At 33.9% G+C, this 20302-nt stretch overlaps 1 protein-coding gene across 4 annotated transcripts in view; it reads left to right on the forward strand.

The window, feature by feature from the left end:
- SLC38A6 (solute carrier family 38 member 6) overlaps positions 1-20302 on the forward strand; it is a 74106-nt gene that overhangs the window by 35121 nt on the left and 18683 nt on the right. For all 4 annotated transcript variants that reach the window (XM_004262101.3, XM_033420815.2, XM_033420599.2 and 1 more), the window contains exons 6-8: positions 5645-5723; positions 18962-19044; positions 19516-19574. In XM_004262101.3, the coding sequence (XP_004262149.1) occupies positions 5645-5723; positions 18962-19044; positions 19516-19574 (221 nt within the window). The remainder of the gene's footprint in view (positions 1-5644; positions 5724-18961; positions 19045-19515; positions 19575-20302) is intronic.

Genomic DNA, 20302 nt, shown 5'->3' on the forward strand with positions numbered 1-20302 from the left:
TGAGATTCTTTTCCTAAAAACCAAAGTAAGTAGTTTCACAAGTGTTTGAACTCCTGAGATAGACCACTCAGTTGGCTAAAGTATCCCTAGAAATCAAGCAGTAAACCTCAAATCATCTTTAGTCATGTTGAAAGTCATGTTAACTCTGATGAGTACGTGATAAAAGTGAAGTTAATTGATGTCATTTCTGGTTTCATATCTTGCCCAACTCAAAACGCAAGGTGAGTGGCTCCTGGGAGTACGTTAAATTCTTATTTTGCTTTTTAAAATATGAAGGACCACTATGGATAGCATATTCTTTCCCTAGTTCTTTAAAGGAGAATAAAGATTGAGTCACTGTTACATATTTTGGAAGGGGAACCCTAAACATTAGTAGACTTACTGAAACCTGAAATTGCTAGAATGACCCAGATTTTCCAGCCTGGCAGAGATCCCACAAACCTACTCCAGCAGCCTTGATTAACGCCTCAGTTTGGGTATCTAAGTTTTAAGAGAAACTCAGCAGCCCTTTTATGTGGTCAAGTAGCACAGTTTCTAAATCTCATAAGCAGAAAGGTATAAGATCATTCTTAGTTGAGAGCTATAAAAATTTCAAATTCTCAGTATTTTTCAAAATCGTGATTTAATATTAAGTTAGAAACCCTTTGGCTTTACTTTCTTACTGAAATATATGTGTGTGTGTGTGTGTGTGTGTGTGTGTGTGTGTGTGTATTTTTTTTGCGGGGGAGCGGGTAAGGTAACTGAAGTCTTTCAGAATTACTGGTTTGTACCATCTCCTGGGATACAGGGATTGGGAGTGCTGTTACAACGCCATCTGCTGGTCATCTCATCTGTAGTCAAACTGCGGCTTTTTTGAGGCCTGAATAGTATTGTCCAGAAATTCTAGAAAGCACTGTCTTAGAATAGGAGAAATAAAGGAAATTTGGAAGGGGAGTATTTCTTACAAGTCCTTCCTTTGACAAAATTTACTGGTTACATGTCACTTTAAAGAGGTTTTGAAAATATTGTATTTCTTAGTAACAATTGTTAATTGAAGTTTAATTATAGGGTTCTCAGAATAGTAAATATTCTGGTCAGTTTTTATTCAAGTTTAAGATCTTGATAAATAGTAAAACAAAGATATATATTTTCCAAGGGTTATGGGGGGGAAGTTCCTCCATATATTTTTGATTTCCATTTGTGCACAAATTAGGGAAATGACCTTGTTTTCAGAGTTTTTTAAAGTCTTTTTTAAAAATGAGAGAGATTGTGTTGTGTATTATTTTGAATGGAGATATAATTTCAGTGGCATTTGGACATTTAGTAGGAACACCAGGTTAATAAGACACATTAAATAGGATAAACCAGTTGCTGTCCATGACTAAAAACATGTTTGAAGTAAAACTGAATCTCTCTTAGAAGGAAAGGCAAACATTATTTCCTCCCATAGTACATCTGTTTAGAGCTGGCTGACTAATCCTTCAAGAAGTTGCTGAACTTCTTCCAAGTGCTGAAAACCTAATTCTGTTTTAAAAATAGATCTACATAATCTTATCTTCATACGTGTTTTTAAGTGTTTAACAAAAAGGATAATTATTTTTGTAAATTAATGGTTTCTTAGGTCCACACTCCAATTGAAGCTTTGTCGTTTTTTTTTTAAGGGAGTCCTAAAAAGTAGCCTATGAGAGTACAGGGTTTGTGGGAAGAAGAATTGGTTTTTGTATTAATTTTTTTCAATTTCAGTATAGTGTTAATATCTCAAATATGTGAGAACAGGACACTTTCTCTTCCGAACTACAGTAATAGCTGTAGATGCAATAGAATCGTAGTGGTAAATGCAGTAGTCCTATCATGAAACTCCTTAGCCTGTCTGAGGAATCTTGACTAAACACTTTACCAAACCAGCTACAAACTGAAATGAAAACACATCTCAAAGTGAAATGAACATTATAAGTGTTTTTTAACGCTTCTAACTAATGTTCTGTGTTGTAGAAATTCTTTATTTTCTTTGAACCCAACTGCTAAACTGAGCATTCGGTAGCAATTTGTTGTTTAAATGGTGATGAAAAGAAAAAAGAACAATGCTGGGGAGTGGTCCTTTTGATAGACTTTTCTTATTTCTTTTTCCTGTGGTGGATTTCTTCGCCACTTTGCTTCTCTGCACTTTCTCATAACATAACAGTTAATAGTGCAGATTTCTCAAGCCAGATGGGCTGCTTCCACCATCACTAGCTTGGGCAAGTTACCTCTTTGTGCTTCCATTTCCTCACCTGTGAAATAAATAATATCTACCTCACAGGTTCGTGGTGAGGAAATAAATTTAAACTTAACTTTAAATGAGGAAATAACTTGCAAATCACTTAGAATAGGCATACTAAGCCCCCAAATGTTCGCTGTTCTTATAATTCTTCTCCTCCAGAGCACTTTTCCCTTTTGTGTTTTTGACATCTCTCCCCTCAGCCTGCATGCTCCCAACTCATGTGTTTCTCTTTATGATTAGATCAACCAATATTAATACCTTACTACTTGCTATTGCCTAATCAAATTTTGCCCTATTTTAGTCATTTCTTAATAGAACAGTTGCTTCTCCACATGGCTTTTAAAGAATACTTTCAACTTCTGTGTTTCGATTAAGTTGACAGATTTTTTATTTCCCTCCCAGGGAAATAAATTTCTATTAAATGAGTTCTATTTGTTATGTTTAAAATGAAGGAGAAAAGAATACCTATTTAGTTAATATGGTGAAACTAAATGATTTGTAATGGTTGAATACCTGTCACCAAGGTATGTCTTCTAGCCCTAATTCTGGCTTTGGTGGTATGAAGGCCAGAACCACTTAGCTATAACCATGGCTCTTGTGGATGACCCTGTTACAGCTATTAATTTAAAGGACAACATGGTGTGTCTTGTATTAGGAGTCTATACTATGTATCGATGTCAGCAAAAATCATTTACAAGTTCTTGCTTATGACCTGTCTCTAAGATAAGTCCTTAAACACTTCCTTATGCTATTAATAGAAGACATGAGATGAAAGGTGTTGGCAAGCAGCTTTTGGAGCTAGTGAACCTTTGGGTTAAAAACAATGGATATATGAGCATTCCTATTGAATTTATATCTTTAAAACTTTTCCCCTTTATTTTATTGAGCTGACTGTTCTTTTTATGTAAATCTAAGATGTATTCCTAACTTAATGTATATTCAGTAATTTTTGTTTGTCTCTGTACTACATATAATATGTTAAGGTGCTAGTCCTTGCATGAAAGTTTTCTTGTGGTTAGGAAGAAATAATCTAGACAGTGAAAAGGATAGTGTCTTTCTTTGTTTTACTTGCTTAATCAGTGGAGTTTTTCCCCATCATGAGCTCTGTGGTTTTGTAGCTCTTAAAACAAACACCAGCATTCTCTAAGAAGCAGTATTTTACATGTTTTATTATATTTATATCTTGTATGCTGAGATCTTTTCTTCTGAGAGAGAAACATATGTTTGGTGAGTTCATATTTCTTGAAATATACATGATTCTTCAGACTGGAATCTAATGAAATAGGACTCCCATTTGAAAACCAAAGAGTTAAGGCTACAACAGAGGATAAAAGTGATCAAATGATTAGCCAGGGGCTAATAGAAATTCTGGGAAGAATGACAGATTGTATATTAGGAAGAAATATGATCTCATATTCATTGAAGCTTTTTACAACTAAAGATCTAAAAGAAATAATAGAAAATTACTGAAAGAGATGAATGTCTGAAACTTTAGAAAAGCATGTGGTATTGGATTAATCCAAGCAAGAAAGACTGATGGGCAGATAATAAATTACATTGTGTAGGAAGTCTGCATTCCTTGTTTTCAAGTACTTTTTTTTTTTTCCTTGCAAGATATATTTAAGTAGCTCTAGGCCAGTTTCAGAATATTCAATTCATGATTTTCATCATCACACCATATGTGTATGATTCTTTGGAATAGATAAAGTATTATAAACAAAGACCCCCAAATCCTTTAGTGGTGAAGGTTAATCTAAACCTTCCTTCTGTTCTGTACCAAATTGGTAGCATTTTTCCTTATGAGAATATGAGCAACTTAGAATACCTTTTCACATACGATTAATTGTAATGTCCCATAACTAACAGAGAGTTTGGAGAAATGTACTGTACTTCTGCTGAGGAAAAGGCTTTATTTCAACAGCTGTACTTCTGCTGGGAAAAAAGGAATAGTCATAAACTGGAAAATGTGAATATGTATATTTTCATTGCAGAGAAGTGACTATTTACTTAACTGTTCTAAATTTTACTTTGCCATAAGTACATGTTGTTTTACCAAAAAAAAAAAAGAGAGTGTATGTGTTTGTATATGTAAGCGTTGCCTATCTTCATGTAAATTTATACACAAACTAGTATATATGCTTTTTTTCCCCCCAGGATCGAGTGGTCACACAGCACTGTAATAATTGTGAAGTTCAGCTACTTTTAAATATGTTTATTGAGAAGCATACATTCTTCTTCTTAAACTCTTTGAGCCTTTTAATCAGTTTTCCCCCACATTTTTGCCATTCAGCCTTGGCATTCATTTATGTTCTTAGTTTTTGTAGGTCCAAGGAGAAAGTGAAATGTTTCCTGAAATATAAATAAGTAATAAAATTAACATGCACACAGAGTACACTCTATTCTTCATGGACATATTCTTGTTGGCTCTTTTTTAATATATACTTAATCTCTGGGGGAAACAGAGATTATTACTCTGTTAAACTGACTCTAAATCATCTGGGTTTCTATATACTTAAGCATTTAAGTTTAAACTCAAGTATTTACATATAAATGAGTTCTGTATTCTGTAACCATATTAAACATTTCCTAGTGTATGATGGAAGGTTAATAAGATGTGGGGTTTTTTTATAGCTATACCAGAAATAAGATCATTATTAAAATGCTATAAAAGTTCTTGGATCCTGTCTGATAGAATGTGAGAAATAATGCTAGCTTCAGGTTTTGATTGCATAATACAGATGAGCCCTGTTAATAAAATGGAATAAAAGTTATAAGCTTTGTCTATTTAATATGCTTAATAGTTGCAATTGAATCTTTTCTCATCTGTTTTAGAGGACAACTTAAAATGTAACTCACTGTGCACTTTGTTATTGTTTTATAATAACGTGTCCAAAATGTGTGTGGGAGGACAGTGGCAGAGAAAAGGAGAGAGAGGAAGTGAGACTTCTGGGGGGAGGTCTCTCTCTAGTAAGAAAGAACAAATAATCAAAATTATTAGCTGTACTTATTTATCTCCTGTGTCTATATCAAATGTTGCTAAACTAACTGCTAATGCCTTGGACAGAGGAATAACATTAAGAGTTTTGGCCAAATTTCAAGCAAAATTTCATTTATAAGTAGCCTATAATCAAGATGCTTTCTTTTACCTAAATCATTTGCCTTGGACTTGAAATGTAAACAAAAGATACCTAATGAGCTTACCAATTATTCTTCTCTACAAAGTTATTTATCTCCATTTTTATCTCCATTCCTGGTATATATCTATCTTTGAGGATAGTGCAGTATGAATTAATCTTCCACATGCTGTTGTAGCCCAAATGGACATCCATATTTCTGGATAGATTGTTCTTTAAATGGTTAAAAATTATAGAATTCTAATAGGAACTCTTTTTATTCTGTTTGCAGCTATGTCATCTTATCTTTTAATTATTAAAACAGAGCTTCCTGCTGCTATTTCAGAATTTTTGTCTGGAGACCATAGTGGGTAAGAAAAAATATTTCACATTGTATCCATTCATTTATTAATTCAATAAATACATATTAAGCCCTTGTGGGCAGTAAAATAAATGTAGCCCCTGCCCTCAAGACACTTACAAATTAGGCAGAGGCAGAGTAATAATAGAGAAGAAAACACTGCAGATGTCTAGTGATGCTCCGTTATGTGCAGAGCACTGCACTGTGAACCCTCTGATGTGCCAGTGTAATTCTTGCATTCCATGGGGGCATGAAAGGACAGGACAGGTATGAGCTAGCTCTTGGAGAAGAGTAAAGGAGAAATTTCTGGACATGAAAGATTGGGTGGGGGATGGGGGAAGGCAGAAAGCACTGACAGTAAAAGGTCTTAGTGGAGGGGAGTGGATAATTCTGCTGCCACTTTTCAGCGAACCATAGTGATAAAGATAAATCAGAGTGATAACGTTACAACATACTTGTGTAAGATCCTGTTATACAGCATTATTAGAAAAAATTTGTTTCATTTCCTGTTTTTTAACAATATTATAAACAATACTAAACCATGTTACACTGCCCTTCTCCTTTCTTATTTTAAAAATACTGGGCAGCTCAATATCAAAAAAACAAACAACCCAATCCAAAATGGGCAGAAGACCTAAAGAGACATTTTTCTAAAGAAGATATACAGATTGCCAACAAACACATGAAAGGATGCTCAACATCGCTAATCATTAGAGAAATGCAAATCAAAACTACAATGAGGTATCATCTCACATCAGTCAGAATGGCCATCATCAAAAAATCTACAAACAGTAAATGCTGGAGAGGGTGTGGAGAAAAGGGAACCCTCTTGCGCTGTTGGTGGGAATGTAACTTGTTACAGCCACTATGGAGAACAGCATGGAACAGTTCCTTAAAAAACTAAAAATAGAACTACCATATGACCCAGCAATCCCACTACTGGGCATATACCCTGAGAAACCATAATTCAAAAAGAGACATGTACCACAGTGTTCATTGCAGCTCTATTTACAATAGCCAGGACATGGAAGCAACCTAAGTGTCCATCGACAGATGAATGGATAAAGAAGATGTGGCACATATATACAATGGAATATTACTCAGCCATAAAAAGAAACGAAATTGAGTTATTTGTAGTGAGGTGGATGGACCTGGAGTCTGTCATACAGAGTGAAGTAAGTCAGAAAGAGAAAAACAAATGCCATATGCTAACACATATATATGGAGTCTAAAAAAAAATGGTTCTAATGAACCGAGGGGCAGGACAGGAATAAGGACACACGTAGAGAATGGACTTGAGGACATGGGGGAAGGGTAAGCTGGGATGAAGTGAGAGAGTGGCATGGACATATATACACTACGAAACATAAAATAGATAGCTAGTGGGAAGCAGCCGCATAGCACAGGGAGATCAGCTCAGTACTTTGTGACCACCTAGAGGGGTGGGATAGGGAGGGTGGGAGGGAGACGCAAGAGGGAGGGGATATGGGGATATAGGTATACATATACCTGATTCACTTTGTTATACAGCAGAAACTAACACAACATTGTAAAGCAATTATACTCCAATAAAGATGTTAAAAAACAATACTGGGTTCTAAAGACTATTGACTCATCTCTTTTTTATAGCAGAAAAAACCCAAATTAATTATACTTTTCCTTTTACTACGTATAACATGAAATTTTTAGAAAAATAAACTTGAAAAGACTAAATGAATCCTTTTAATTGTCATCAAATTATTATATATAGTTTCCAAACCACAACACTAAAACCCGTCAGACTTTTAGATTTAAATGTTTGGTTGTTTTGCTCCAATATTTGAACTTGTTCTGGACTGCAGGGCAAGTTTTCAAAATTGAGTTTTAGATTTTGCAAGTTGGCTTCCATGAAAGAATTCTACTTAGACAACTGCAAATACATATTTATAAGGAAAATATGGTATAGTTTAAATCTGAATAGGAACCATCAAGAATATGTGATTGAAAAAAGGTAAGTAGAAGCCCTTAATGATTTTTCATCATTGGAATATATTGTGCCTTTGTATAGGTTTCCACATTCATTATCACATCAGATACAGCTACCTTGTTTTTTATTTTATCTATAGTTTTATCTAGTTACTTTTAAGTTTTTTGCTCTTATTTTGATCAACAGTTGCTAAATGACATACTTATGTGAAATTTGCCGTTGTATTTGCTGTAAAAATATTGAAGGCAACTTCTATTACTCAAAAAGTTCTGTGCAAAGAACAAACGTATGGACACCAAAGGGGGAAAGCGGCAGGGAGCAGGGTCGTGGTGGGATAAATTGGGAGATTGGGATTGACATATATACACTAATATGTATAAAATAGATAACAAGAACCTACTGTGTAAAAAATTTTTTTTTAATTCTACGCAGTAAATTTCTTTTATAATTTAGGGCTAAGAACTCAAGGCAATAAGAGGTGAAATAAAGAATGTTAGACTAAGAGTAAATTCTCTCCATTTCATATTCAGTAACCTCAGGAAATTAATTTAACTTCTTTTGGCCATATAATTTAATTTTGGGCCTGAGGTTTCTTCATCTGGCATAATGGTGGTGCCAGTACTGCCTTCTTAACAAAGTTGTTGAGATGACCAAATAAGATATTATAAATATACATGCTTTTGTAAGCTGATAGCATAGTGTAAATGTGGAGAATTAAGCAACTCCGTAATGTCGTATGTCAGTTATACCTCAAAAAAAAAAAAAAAAAAAGAAGGAATTCCAGTAATAATAACTATATAAAGGTAGTTTTTCCCTATTTGCTCTGACTGCCAGGAAGGTCAGAGTCATATTTGAATGTATTGCATAAACTATGTTAATCCTACTAGTTGTCACATGTGTTCTCCTTTTTCTTGGTCCTGAATTTGGTGACTTCTCGTTATTTTCTTTTTTATTGTCATATATCACAAGGACAAAAATACATATAAAATTTTAGAAATAATTAAGGTAGTATGTGACAGAACTGTTAAAACTTAGGTCGTCTTTTTCTAAAAGTGATGCTTTTACCATAGCTTCATTTTAAATCAGTTGTCATTTACTTTATTGGTTTTTTTCTCTGATTTGTTTAAAGAAACAAATAAAAATTAACTCCATTTTATTCATATTAGTAGAAAATTGATAAAAATGTTATTTTTACATGTCAGAAATGAATTTTTAAAACTGTATACTTCAAAATACTGTGGCCAGTTTGCATCATCTCCGTTATGATGTTTTAAAATTGCACATCTTTTTAACATTCTCATCTTGTTTTAAATGTAATGTATATTCACTTATTTTGGATTTCAAAGTTTTGAAAAGCATTAGTAAGTGACTAATTATATTAATTGGTTAGAATGCAGTTAAATCATTAGTCTTTAAACCTTAATGCTGTAAAATAATTAAGACACAAATGTTATGGTAATTGATTTAACTATCTGGGCAGTTTATTTCTAGGTAGAGTTACAGAGCAATATTTCCTCTGTGAGATTAATCTGATATTGATATACTTTTAGGGTTTGAATTACAATGCATTGCAGTTAAGAATTTTCTGTTGTGCTTATTTTCTGTGTTATCCGTGAGATTTGATGTGCCTTTGTGAAAACTAAACCTTTATAAAGATGTTATCAAAAAGAAACTTTATTTTCATAATATCCTAATTTCAAAACTTATTATTAGAAGTCAGAAGCTATAATACTTATACCAATTTTTTATGAGGCATCTATATTTTCATAGAATAACTTATATTCAAAAAAATCTATGGCTGTTAAAAGTTGGAAGCTCTCTGTTAACATTTAATGATCTTGTCAGCGGAATATGATTGACACAATTAAGTTGTCTTGCATTTGAGTTACATAATTGATATGGGATGTGAGTAAGATCCTAATTCAGAACATATGATACTCTTGTTCCATTCGAGAATGAAATTAAAGCAACTTATAAATAAATCTGGTTTTCATTAAAATACGGGAAAAAATCTGCATGCCAAAGCATTTGCAATACAGCTAAGGATCTATACTCTATATTTCATACTTGGAACATTTTTATCATATAGGATTAAATCCACAGATCAAACAAGTTTTCCAGGAAGTATAAAACTTTTTACTCTAATTCTTTTGGCTTGAAGAGAGTGTATATTTACAATAGATCACAGTAGGAAAATAGGGGTTTTGTTAGATAACTCTTTTTTCCCCCACTTTCCCCCACTAACTCAGGTTAGCATATTCTTCTAAAATCTTGAGTTATAAAATGTGCTTTTGCAACTTCTTTGTACTGGCTTGTATTTCTCAAGCTGGAGTTTTATTTTGTAAGTTTAATCATTTCTGTTCCTTGGAAAATATCCATTGCCAAGCACAATTCAGTTGACTGTGACATGCACATGAAATTTAAACTAACTTTACTGTGCATTACTGTATTGCCTTTATTTATTTATTTATTTATTTTTTAACATCTTTATTGGAGTATAATTGCTTTACAATGGTGTGTTAGTTACTGCTTTATAACAAAGTGAATCAGTTATACGTATACATATGTTCCCATATCTCTTCCCTCTTGCGTCTCCCTCCCTCCCACCCTCCCTATCCCACCCCTCTATGTCATCACAAACCACTGAGCTGATCTCCCTGTGCTATGTGGCTGCTTCCCACTGGCTATCTGTTTTACATTTGGTAGTGTATATATGTCCATGCCACTCTCTCACTTTGTCATAGCTTACCCATCCCCCTCCCCATATCCTCAAGTCCATTCTCTAGTAGGTCTGTGTCTTTATTCCCGTTTTACCCCTAGGCTCTTCATGACCTTTTTTTTTTCTTAGATTCCATATATATGTGTTAGCATACAGTATTTGTTTTTCTCTTTCTGACTTACTTCACTCTGTATGACAGACTGCAGGTCCATCCACCTCACTACAAATATCTCAATTTCGTTTCTTTTTATGGCTGAGTAATATTCCATTGTATATATGTGCCACATCTTCTTTATCCATTCATCCGATGATGGACACTTAGGTTGTTTCCATCTCCGGGCTATTGTAAATAGAGCTGCAATGAAGATTTTGGTACATGACTCTTTTTGAATTATGGTTTTCTCAGGGTATATGCCCAGTAGTGGGATTGCTGGGTCATATGGTAGTTCTATTTGTAGTTTTTTAAGGAACCTCCATCCTGTTCTCCATAGTGGCTGTATCAATTTACATTCCCACCAACAGTGCAAGAGTGTTCCCTTTTCTCCACACCCTCTGCAGCATTTATTGTTTCTAGATTTTTTGATGATGTCCATTCTGACTGGTGTGAGATGATATCTCATTGTAGTTTTGATGTGCCTTTCTCTAATTATTAATGATGTTGAGCATTCTTTCATGTGTTTGTTGGCAATCTGCATATCTTCTTTGGAGAAATGTCTATTTCGGTCTTCTGCCCATTTTTGGATTGGATTGTTTGTTTTTTTGCAACAAAAAGAATAAAATATCTAGGAATATACCTACCTAAGGAGACAAAAGACCTGTATGCAGAAAATTATAAGACACTGATGAAAGAAATTAAAGATGATACAAATAGATGGAGAGATATACCATGTTCTTGGATTGGAAGAATCAACATTGTGAAAATGACTCTACTACCCAAAGCAATCTACAGATTCAATGCAATCCCTATCAAACTACCACTGGCATTTTTCACAGAACTAGAACAAAAAATTTCACAATTTGTATGGAAACACAAAATACCCCAAATAGCCAAAGCAATCTTGAGAACAAAAAACGGAGCTGGAGGAATCAGGCTCCCTGACTTCAGACTATACTACAAAGCTACAGTAATCAAGACAGTATGGTACTGGCACAAAAACAGAAATATAGATCAATGGAACAGGATAGAAATCCCAGAGATAAACCCATGCACATATGGTCACCTTATTTTTGATAAAGGAGGCAAGAATATACAGTGGAGAAAAGACAGCCTCTTCAATAAGTGGTGCTGGGAAAACCGGACAGGTACGTGTAAAAGTATGAAATTAGAACACTCTCTAACACCATACACAAAAATAAACTCAAAATGGATTAAAGACCTAAATGTAAGGCCAGACACTATCAAACTCTTAGAAGAAAACATAGGCAGAACACTCTATGACATAAATCACAGCAAGATCCTTTTGACCCACCTCCTAGAGAAATGGAAATAAAAACAAAAATAAACAAATGGGACCTAATGAATCTTAAAAGCTTTTGCACAGCAAAGGAAACCATAAGCAAGACCAAAAGACAACCCTCAGAATGGGAGAAAATATTTGCAAATGAAGCAACTGACAAAGGATTAATCTCCAAGATTTACAAGCAGCTCATGCAGCTCAATGCCTTTATTTTATTTTTTTATTTTATTATTTTTTTATAGGGTAGAGGGAAGTGGGGGAGAAAGTTTTTCTGTTTTTTTTTTATAAATTTATTTATTTAATTTAATTTAATTTTATTTTTGGCTGCGTTGGTTCTTCATTGCTGCATGCGGCTTTTCTCTAGTTGTGGCGAGCGGGGACTACTCTTCGTTGCGGTGTGCGGGCTTCTCGTTGTGGTGGCTTCTCGTTGTGGAGCACAGGCTCTAGGTGCATGGGCTTCAGTAGTTGTGGCACGTGGACTCAGTAGTTGTGGCTCATGGGCTGTAGAGCGCAGGCTCAGTAGTTGTGGCGCATGGGCTTAGTTGCTCCGCGGCATGTGGGATCTTCCTGGACCAGGGATCGAACCCGTGTCCCCTGCATTGGCAGGCGGATTCTTAAGCACTGCACCACCAGGGAAACCCAATGCCTTTATTTTTGATGAATGGTAAAGAAAAGCATTGTATTTATAATTGCCTGTATTAAGATAACTTAATAAAAATAAGAAATGATTAATATTAACCAGTAGCCAAACCAGGGATAGAGAAATTATTTTTTGCAATAGTTATTTTTAATATTAGGAATTAAAAGTTTAATCCTATGAAGAGAGTGTAAAGAAATCACAATCTTGAGAAAAATGAGGCAGTATCTGAAAAAATACCATAAATTCAGAGCGACTCTTGAAGAATAGAGAGTATTTCCATTGCTTCTATTACTAAGATCATCATCATCCTTTTGCTGATTTTGCAGACATAGAATGAAGTTGTTGAACCAGATGATCTCTGAGGTCCCTTCTAGCTCTAACATTCAATAATTCTGTGATTCTGAGTTAACTGCTGGGAGGAGGTGAAGTTATCTTCTGGCCCCCAGTTCAGTGCTCTGGGCAATCATGTGGCTTCTACAGACATGAGTGAATTGTGATCTCAAATTATAAAGTTATAAAGTATATAATAGTGTATGTTATAAAGTTCAGAATTTCAAAGTGTTCCTAAGATTCTTATACAGGAGAAAAGAGTCTTTGGTCCTGAGGATTAACGTGCTCCCTTTGCCCAGCTCTCCCTTCGTGACAGCAGGGACAGCAGAATTAACAGATGGAATCTACTTTGGTGTGCCTCTGGGCCTTTTTTTTCCCTTGCACTGCAACTGTCTGAGTCTCTTTTGGGTCCCAGAAGGAAGGAGATTTCAGGCATAGAGCCCTGGGCTTTTTGCCAGCTTCAGAAATTTAGTTGCCAGGTGTTCTTCAGTGAGGGTTATTTTGAAGTTCTCATTTTCATATGTATTCAAGAGTGATTAGAAGATGAATATGCCGAGGAGTGTCATGTTGTATTTGTAATCTCTGAACGCTCTTAGAACCTCCTGCATACCAGGACTTGAGGGGCATGTGCAAATGCAGGCCCATTAGCTAGAAATACTTATGTGTAGGTTTTAGTTTCTGGCACATGCATTTCCTAAAGACGTGAGTTAGGGTGGAGAAGGGTGAGCTGTGCTCATGGTGTTGCTTCTGCTGTTGCTCCATCTCTTGTTCTGTTAAAGAGGAAGTTGTCAGCACCCAACAGTACCTTTTATTGTGTATCTTTTTTTATTTTTTGGCTGCACTGCATGGCATGCGGAATCTTAGTTCCCTGACCAGGGATCGAAATCGCACACCCAGGGAAGTCCAATAGTACCTTTTAAAGATACATTAAAGAGGACTTCTTCGTACACCAAGGTGTAAAAGAGACACAGTGAATCATAAAGTTTGTGTTAGAAGCCATGAGCTGAAGCCCATGTAGAGGAAAACCTTTTCTTTCTTTCCTTTTTTTCTTTTTTTAAAGTGAGATATTTACATATAACAACATTGTGTAAGTTTAAGGTGTCCAACATGTAGATTTGATACACTTATATACTGTGGTATGATTACCACTGTAGTGTTAGCTAATACCTCCATTACCTTATGTACTTATCATTTCTTTTCTGTAGTGAGAATATTTAACATCCAGTCTCTTAGCAACTTCCAAGTATATAAAATAGTTACGTTAACTATAATCACGTTGCTTTGCATTAGATTCCCAGAACTTATTCATCCTCTACCTGCAAGTCTGTACCATTTGAACATCTCCTCAGTCCCCCTACCCACCAGCCCCTGCTAACCACCATTCTACTCTGTTTCTACAAGTTCAGCTTTTTTAGATTCCACAAATATGTGATACACAGTATTTGTCTTTTTCTGTCTGACTTATCTCACTTAGCATAATGCTCACGTTGGTCTATTGATGTTATCACAAATGGCAAAATTTCTTTCTTTCTCATGAGTGAATAATATTCCATCGTGTGTGCGTGTGTGCACCACATCTTCTTTATCGATTCATCCATTGACAGACACTTAGGTTGTTTCCATATCTTGACTATTGTGAATAATGCTGCAATAAACATGGGAGTACAGATATCTTCTTGATATCCTGTTTTAATTTCCTTTAGATGTATGCCCAGAAGTGGGATTGTTGGACCAATCATATGGTAGTTCTGTTTTTAATTTTTTGAGGAACCAACATACTGTCTTCCATAGTGACTGAACCAATTCACATTCCCACCAACAGTGCACAAGTCTTCCCTTTTCTCCATATCCTTGTCAATACTTGTTATCTCTTGTCTTTTTTTTTAAGATTTTTTTTTGATGTGGATCATTTTTAAAGTCTTTATTGAATTTGTTACAATATTGCTTCTGTTTTATATTTTGGTTTTTTGGCCACGAGGCATTTGGGATCTTAGCTCCCTGACCAGGGATCGAACCTGCACCCCCTGCATTAGAAGGCGAAGACTTAACCACTGGACTGCCAGGGAAGTCCCTCTCTTGTCTTTTTGTTGATACCTATACTAACAGGTGTGAGGTGGTATTTCATTGTGCTTTTGATTTGTATTTCCCTGATGATTAGAGATGTTGATCATCTTTTCACATACCTATTGGCCATTCATATATCTTCTTTGGAGAAAAAAAATGTCTATTTCCTCTGCCCATTTTAAAATTGGATTGTTTGATTTTTTGCTATTGAACTGTGTGAGTTCTTTATGTATTTTGAATATTAGTCTCTTATCAGATATATGATTTGGAAATATTTTCTTCCATTCCGTAGATTGCCTTTTCATTTTGTTGATTGTTTCTTTTGCTGTACAGAAGCTTTTTATTTTGATATAGTTCCTTTCATTTTTGCTTTTGTTGCTTGTGCTTTTGGTGTCGTATTAAAAAAAAAACTGTTGCCACGACCAATGTCAAGAAGCTTTTTCCTTGTGTTTTCTTCTATAAGTTTTATGGTTTCAGGTCTTACATTTAAGTCTTTAATCTATTTCAAGTTAATTTTTGTGAATGCTGTAAGATAGGTTTCATTTTTCTGTATATGGCTATCCAATTTTCCCAGTACAATTTATTGAAAAGACTTCTTTCCCCACTGAATATTCTTGGATCCTTTGTTGAATATTAGTTGACAGTATATGGGGTGGGGAGGGGGTATTCCTAGGCTCTCTAGTCTGTTCTGTTGGTCTGTGTGTCTATTTGTATGCCAGTACTATATTGTTTTGATTACTAAAGCTTTGTAGTATAGTTTGAAGTCAGCTGTGTTTTCTTTCTCAGGATTGCTTTGGCTATTTGGAGTCTTTTGTGGTTCCATACAAATTTTAGGATTGTTCTATTTTGGGAAATAATGTCATTGGAATTTGATAGCGATTGCATTGACTCTATAGATAGCTTTGGATAGTATGGACATTTTAACACTATTGATTCTTCTGATCCATGAACACAGACTGGATATCTTTCCATTTGTCTGTGTCTTCAGTTTCTTTCATTTAAGCCTTATAGTTTTCAGTGTACTAATCTTTCACTTCCTTTGTTAAATAGTCATAAGTTTTATTGCTTTCATGCTATTGTGAATGGGATTGTTTTCTTTATTTCTTTTTCAGATATTCCTTTGTTAGTTTATAAAAACACAACTGATTTCTGTATGTTGATTTTGTATCCTTCAACTTTACATAATTTGTTGATTAGCTCTAACAGTTTTTTGGTTGCAGTCTTCAGGATTTTCTATATATAAGATCATATCCACAAATAAAGACAGATTTACTTCTTTTCCAATTTGTATGCCATTTATTTCTTTCTCTTGCCTGATTGCTCTAGCTAGGACTTCCATGTTGAATAAGAGTGGAATAACTATTCAACTATGTTGAATAAGAGTGGTAAGAGTAGGCACCCCGGTCTTGTTCCTGATCTTAGAGAAGAAGCCTTCAACCTATAGCCTTTATTATATTGAGATTTGTTCCCTCTATATCAAATTTGTTGAAGGTTTTTATCATGAAGGGATATTGTATTTTGTCACATGCTTTTTTTTGCAGCTATTGAGATGATCATATGATTTTTATCTTTCATTCTATTTATGTGCTATATCATGTTGATTGATTTTCATATGTTGATCCACCCTTGCATCCCATGGATAAATCTCATTTGACCATAGTGTATGATCCTTTTAATGTGCTGTTGAATTCAGTTTGCTAATATTTTGTTGAGAATTTTTATAATATATTCACCAGGATTATTGGTCTGTAGTTTTGTTTTTTTTGCAATGTCCTTATGTGGCTTTGATAGTAGGGTATGCTGGCCTCATAAAATGAGTTTGGGAGTTTTTGCTCCACTCCAATTTTGGGGAAGAGTTTGAGAAGTAGTGGCATTAATTTTTCTTGAAATGTTTGGTAGAATTCACCAATAAAACCATGGGTCCTGGGCTTTTCTTTGTTGGTGGGTTTTTGATTACTGATTCAGTGTTCTTACTCATTATTGGTCTGTTCGTATTTTTTAGTTCTTCCTGATTCAGTCTTGATATATTGTACATTTCTAGGAATTTGTCCTGTCCATTTTCTTAATTTAACAGGCAGTGGGAGACTTTCGCTCTCTGGTAGTGAAAGGATACATTATAGCCAATTGGAAATTCTGAGAGCATCTACCAAATGACTTGAAAAAGTAATACCTATTGTCTTTGATGCTCCCAGCTCTCATATTAGCATGAATTTTACTTTGTTACCATTGTGCATATATGTTACCATATGCATAAGTATATATGCATATGTTTCAGTGTAAAAATATGACAGCTACATTGCAGAAAATTTAGAAGAGAAAGCAAATTAAAATTATGCAATTACCTAATCACTGTTATCATTTTATTTCCTTTGAATTTTTCCCAAAAAGCATTTTTTCAAACATAGTTAATAATATTTATTTTGTATTTCTATCATTAGTATTTTCTATTTTACTAAATGTTTTTTTCAAAAGCTGCTTAACATTCCATTGGGTGTGCTTTTTTTAAAAAAATTTTATTGGATTATAGTTGATTTACAATGTGTTAGTTTCAGGTGTACAGCAAAATGAATCAGTTATACATGTACATATATCCAATAAAATTTTTTTTAAAAAGAGTGTGCTGTTTTTGACATAAGCATTTTCTATTGTTAGATATATAAGATTGTCCCTCAACTTTCTAATATTATAATAATGTTGTAGTCACAGCTTCATGCACATAGAATTCTTTATATTTTAGATTATTCTCTTAGAGTAGATTTCCACATTTTTATTGTCCTTTGTACATATTATCAAGGTTTTTCCAAAAGATAATGCTAATTGACAAGATCACTAGCAATGTGTGAAGGACCAATTATTCCAAATCCTTGAATATTATTTTTTTAATATTTTTACTCATTTAATTTCTATAGCCTTATTATTTATTTCTTTAATTAGTACCAGAGATTGGGTTTTTCTTCATATGTATTTACTAGTTGTACTTCTTTCATGAATTGTTTAATTTTTATGTACTAAAGCAAAGTCTTTACTATTAAAGTCTTGGGGGAATTGTCTAATTTTTAAAAACTTCAACACATGTATTTTTATATTGAAAAATTAAAACCATGTATATGCAACCAGTAAATAAAATAAAAATTTCTCGATGCTGCTACATAGAAATATCCACTTTTGGTATTTTAAGTATATCTTTCTTACTTTTTTAAAATGTGCATCCATTTTTTTAAAATAATCAAATACACTATCACACTTTTAATCTACCTTTTCTCATTCATTATTCTATTGCCTTTATATGAAAAATGTCATATGTTTTCTCCTGGTAGTTCATGCCCTTTCCTGAAAATTTGAAAAATATGGAAAACTATAAAGAAGAAAAAGTACCCATCATTCTACCACCCAGGGATAATGGCTATCAATATATTGCAGTTCCTTTCCATTTTTAATGAATCTATATTTTCCCTCAAACTTGTTATCATACTAAATATATTTATGATATATTCAGTATATTATTATACTTATAAAACGTTTTTTTATGATTGTCCCATAGTCTCATAATTTATTTTAAAATTGTCATGGTCTTAGATGTTTGTTTCCAATTTTCATTATTTTAAATGTTTTCAGTAAACATCTTTTTACAAAAATGTTCTTATTGATGATTGTTTTCTATTTTTAATAGTCATTTGTTAAGTGTCAAATATCTTAAGTCTCTCAGTATCTATTGCCAAACTGCTTTCCAGAAAGGTAATTTACACAGTTTATACTTTTACTAGTTTTGTGTACATCTCATCACTCTTCACTCACATTGTCTATTGTCTTACTTTAAAATATTTGCTAATTTGGTAGTTGAAAAATGGCATCTCATTGTTTTGATACATTTTTAAATGTGAATTCATTAACAAGAATAATAGGATCCCACAAGAACATATTTTAACAAAAAGAAGTAGGCTTTTCCTAATGGGTGGTTATAATGGTTATACTGTATGAGTGTGTGTGTGTGTGTGTGTGTGTGTGTGTGTGTGTGTGTGTAAACACAAACACTGAAGTCCTGTGCCTAAAATAGAACTTTTTTTCCTAATAGGTCTTGGTATCTTGATGGAGAAACACTGCTAATAATCATCTGTGTTGCCATTGTGTTCCCTCTTGCACTTCTTCCTAAAATAGGTAAGTCTTTATAGAAGAGGACATTATTTGTTTAGAAGAAAAGAAAAAGAAAGAAAGAAAATACTATTAAGGGGCTTTTAAATTTCATAGTACCACATTTTTAGCAGAAGGTGGTTGTGAATAATTTTGAACTTGGACTTTTAGGTTGTTCAGCTTTCAGCCCTGCCTAGTTAACCTATTACTTGGTTTGCAGTAGTATTTTGTCTGCCCCACTAAAATAAAACCTTTACAACGGAACATTAAAGAGCAGCCTTTCCTTACAGTGTACCATTAGTGGTAAGCCAGTTCCAATTCTGCTGTACAGAGCTACATAAATGATCTGTGACAGATAGTTGGAATGTTGTTATTCTCAACCCTAAGCCCCAGATACCAAGCACTGTAATAAAAAACATGCCCAAGATGTATAGCTTTAGCTGCACGTTAGGATCACTTTCCTTATAAATTGCTTTTTATTTTACTGTTATTTTATAGGCTTTCTTGGCTACACAAGTAGTTTATCATTTTTCTTTATGGTGTTCTTTGCTCTTGTGGTAAGTTTAAAATATAGTGTATTGCTTATCTCCTCACTAAAATTGAACTCATTGTGTTAATGTCTTTTTTCTCTTAACTCTGTTTTTTGTTGGGAAGGTATCCCATTTTATTTCAATGTGTTATTAAAAGCACTTTTATTCTGCAAAACTGTTTCCTCCATTGTATCTATTTTGAAGAGGCTTAGCTAGAATAGCATTTCAAATTCAGTTTCTCTTCTGGTTAACTAGAGAGGAGAGCATACCAATTCTGTTAAATCCTTAGATGGAGTATAATTCTTTGGCTAGGTGTATGTATCCATTTATTTCTGTACAATATTGTGTGTGTATGTTTTGGGGGATACTCAAGCATGAGAATCAGGCTGGTTCTAATCCGTAAAATCAATTTGGTCCTAGTCATCTTAATTTTTGAAACTTTGTTCCATTAACGAAACCATAGCTTCAGGGGCTTAACTGTTGATGAGATCTAGTAAGAATTGGAGTGCCTGAATTCTATCTGGTCTAGTTTATTCAGCGTGGTTAAGCTCTCATGAAAAGCCTGCTGCAAAGAAATTTTTTTTTTTTCACATGTGGAATGTTTTTTTAAATTAGCCCATTTTTGTTATAACGTAGGAAAAATATCTCTCAGATGGTAAACTTTATTCTAATATTTATTAAATAATTTAATATAAAGATAAGAGAATTCTTTTAAAAAAGATAAAAGAGAATTTGAATTTCTTATTTCTTTTAAA

Source organism: Orcinus orca, chromosome 2 (assembly GCF_937001465.1).
Source record: "Orcinus orca chromosome 2, mOrcOrc1.1, whole genome shotgun sequence".
In the NCBI taxonomy this organism is placed as follows: domain Eukaryota; kingdom Metazoa; phylum Chordata; class Mammalia; order Artiodactyla; family Delphinidae; genus Orcinus; species Orcinus orca.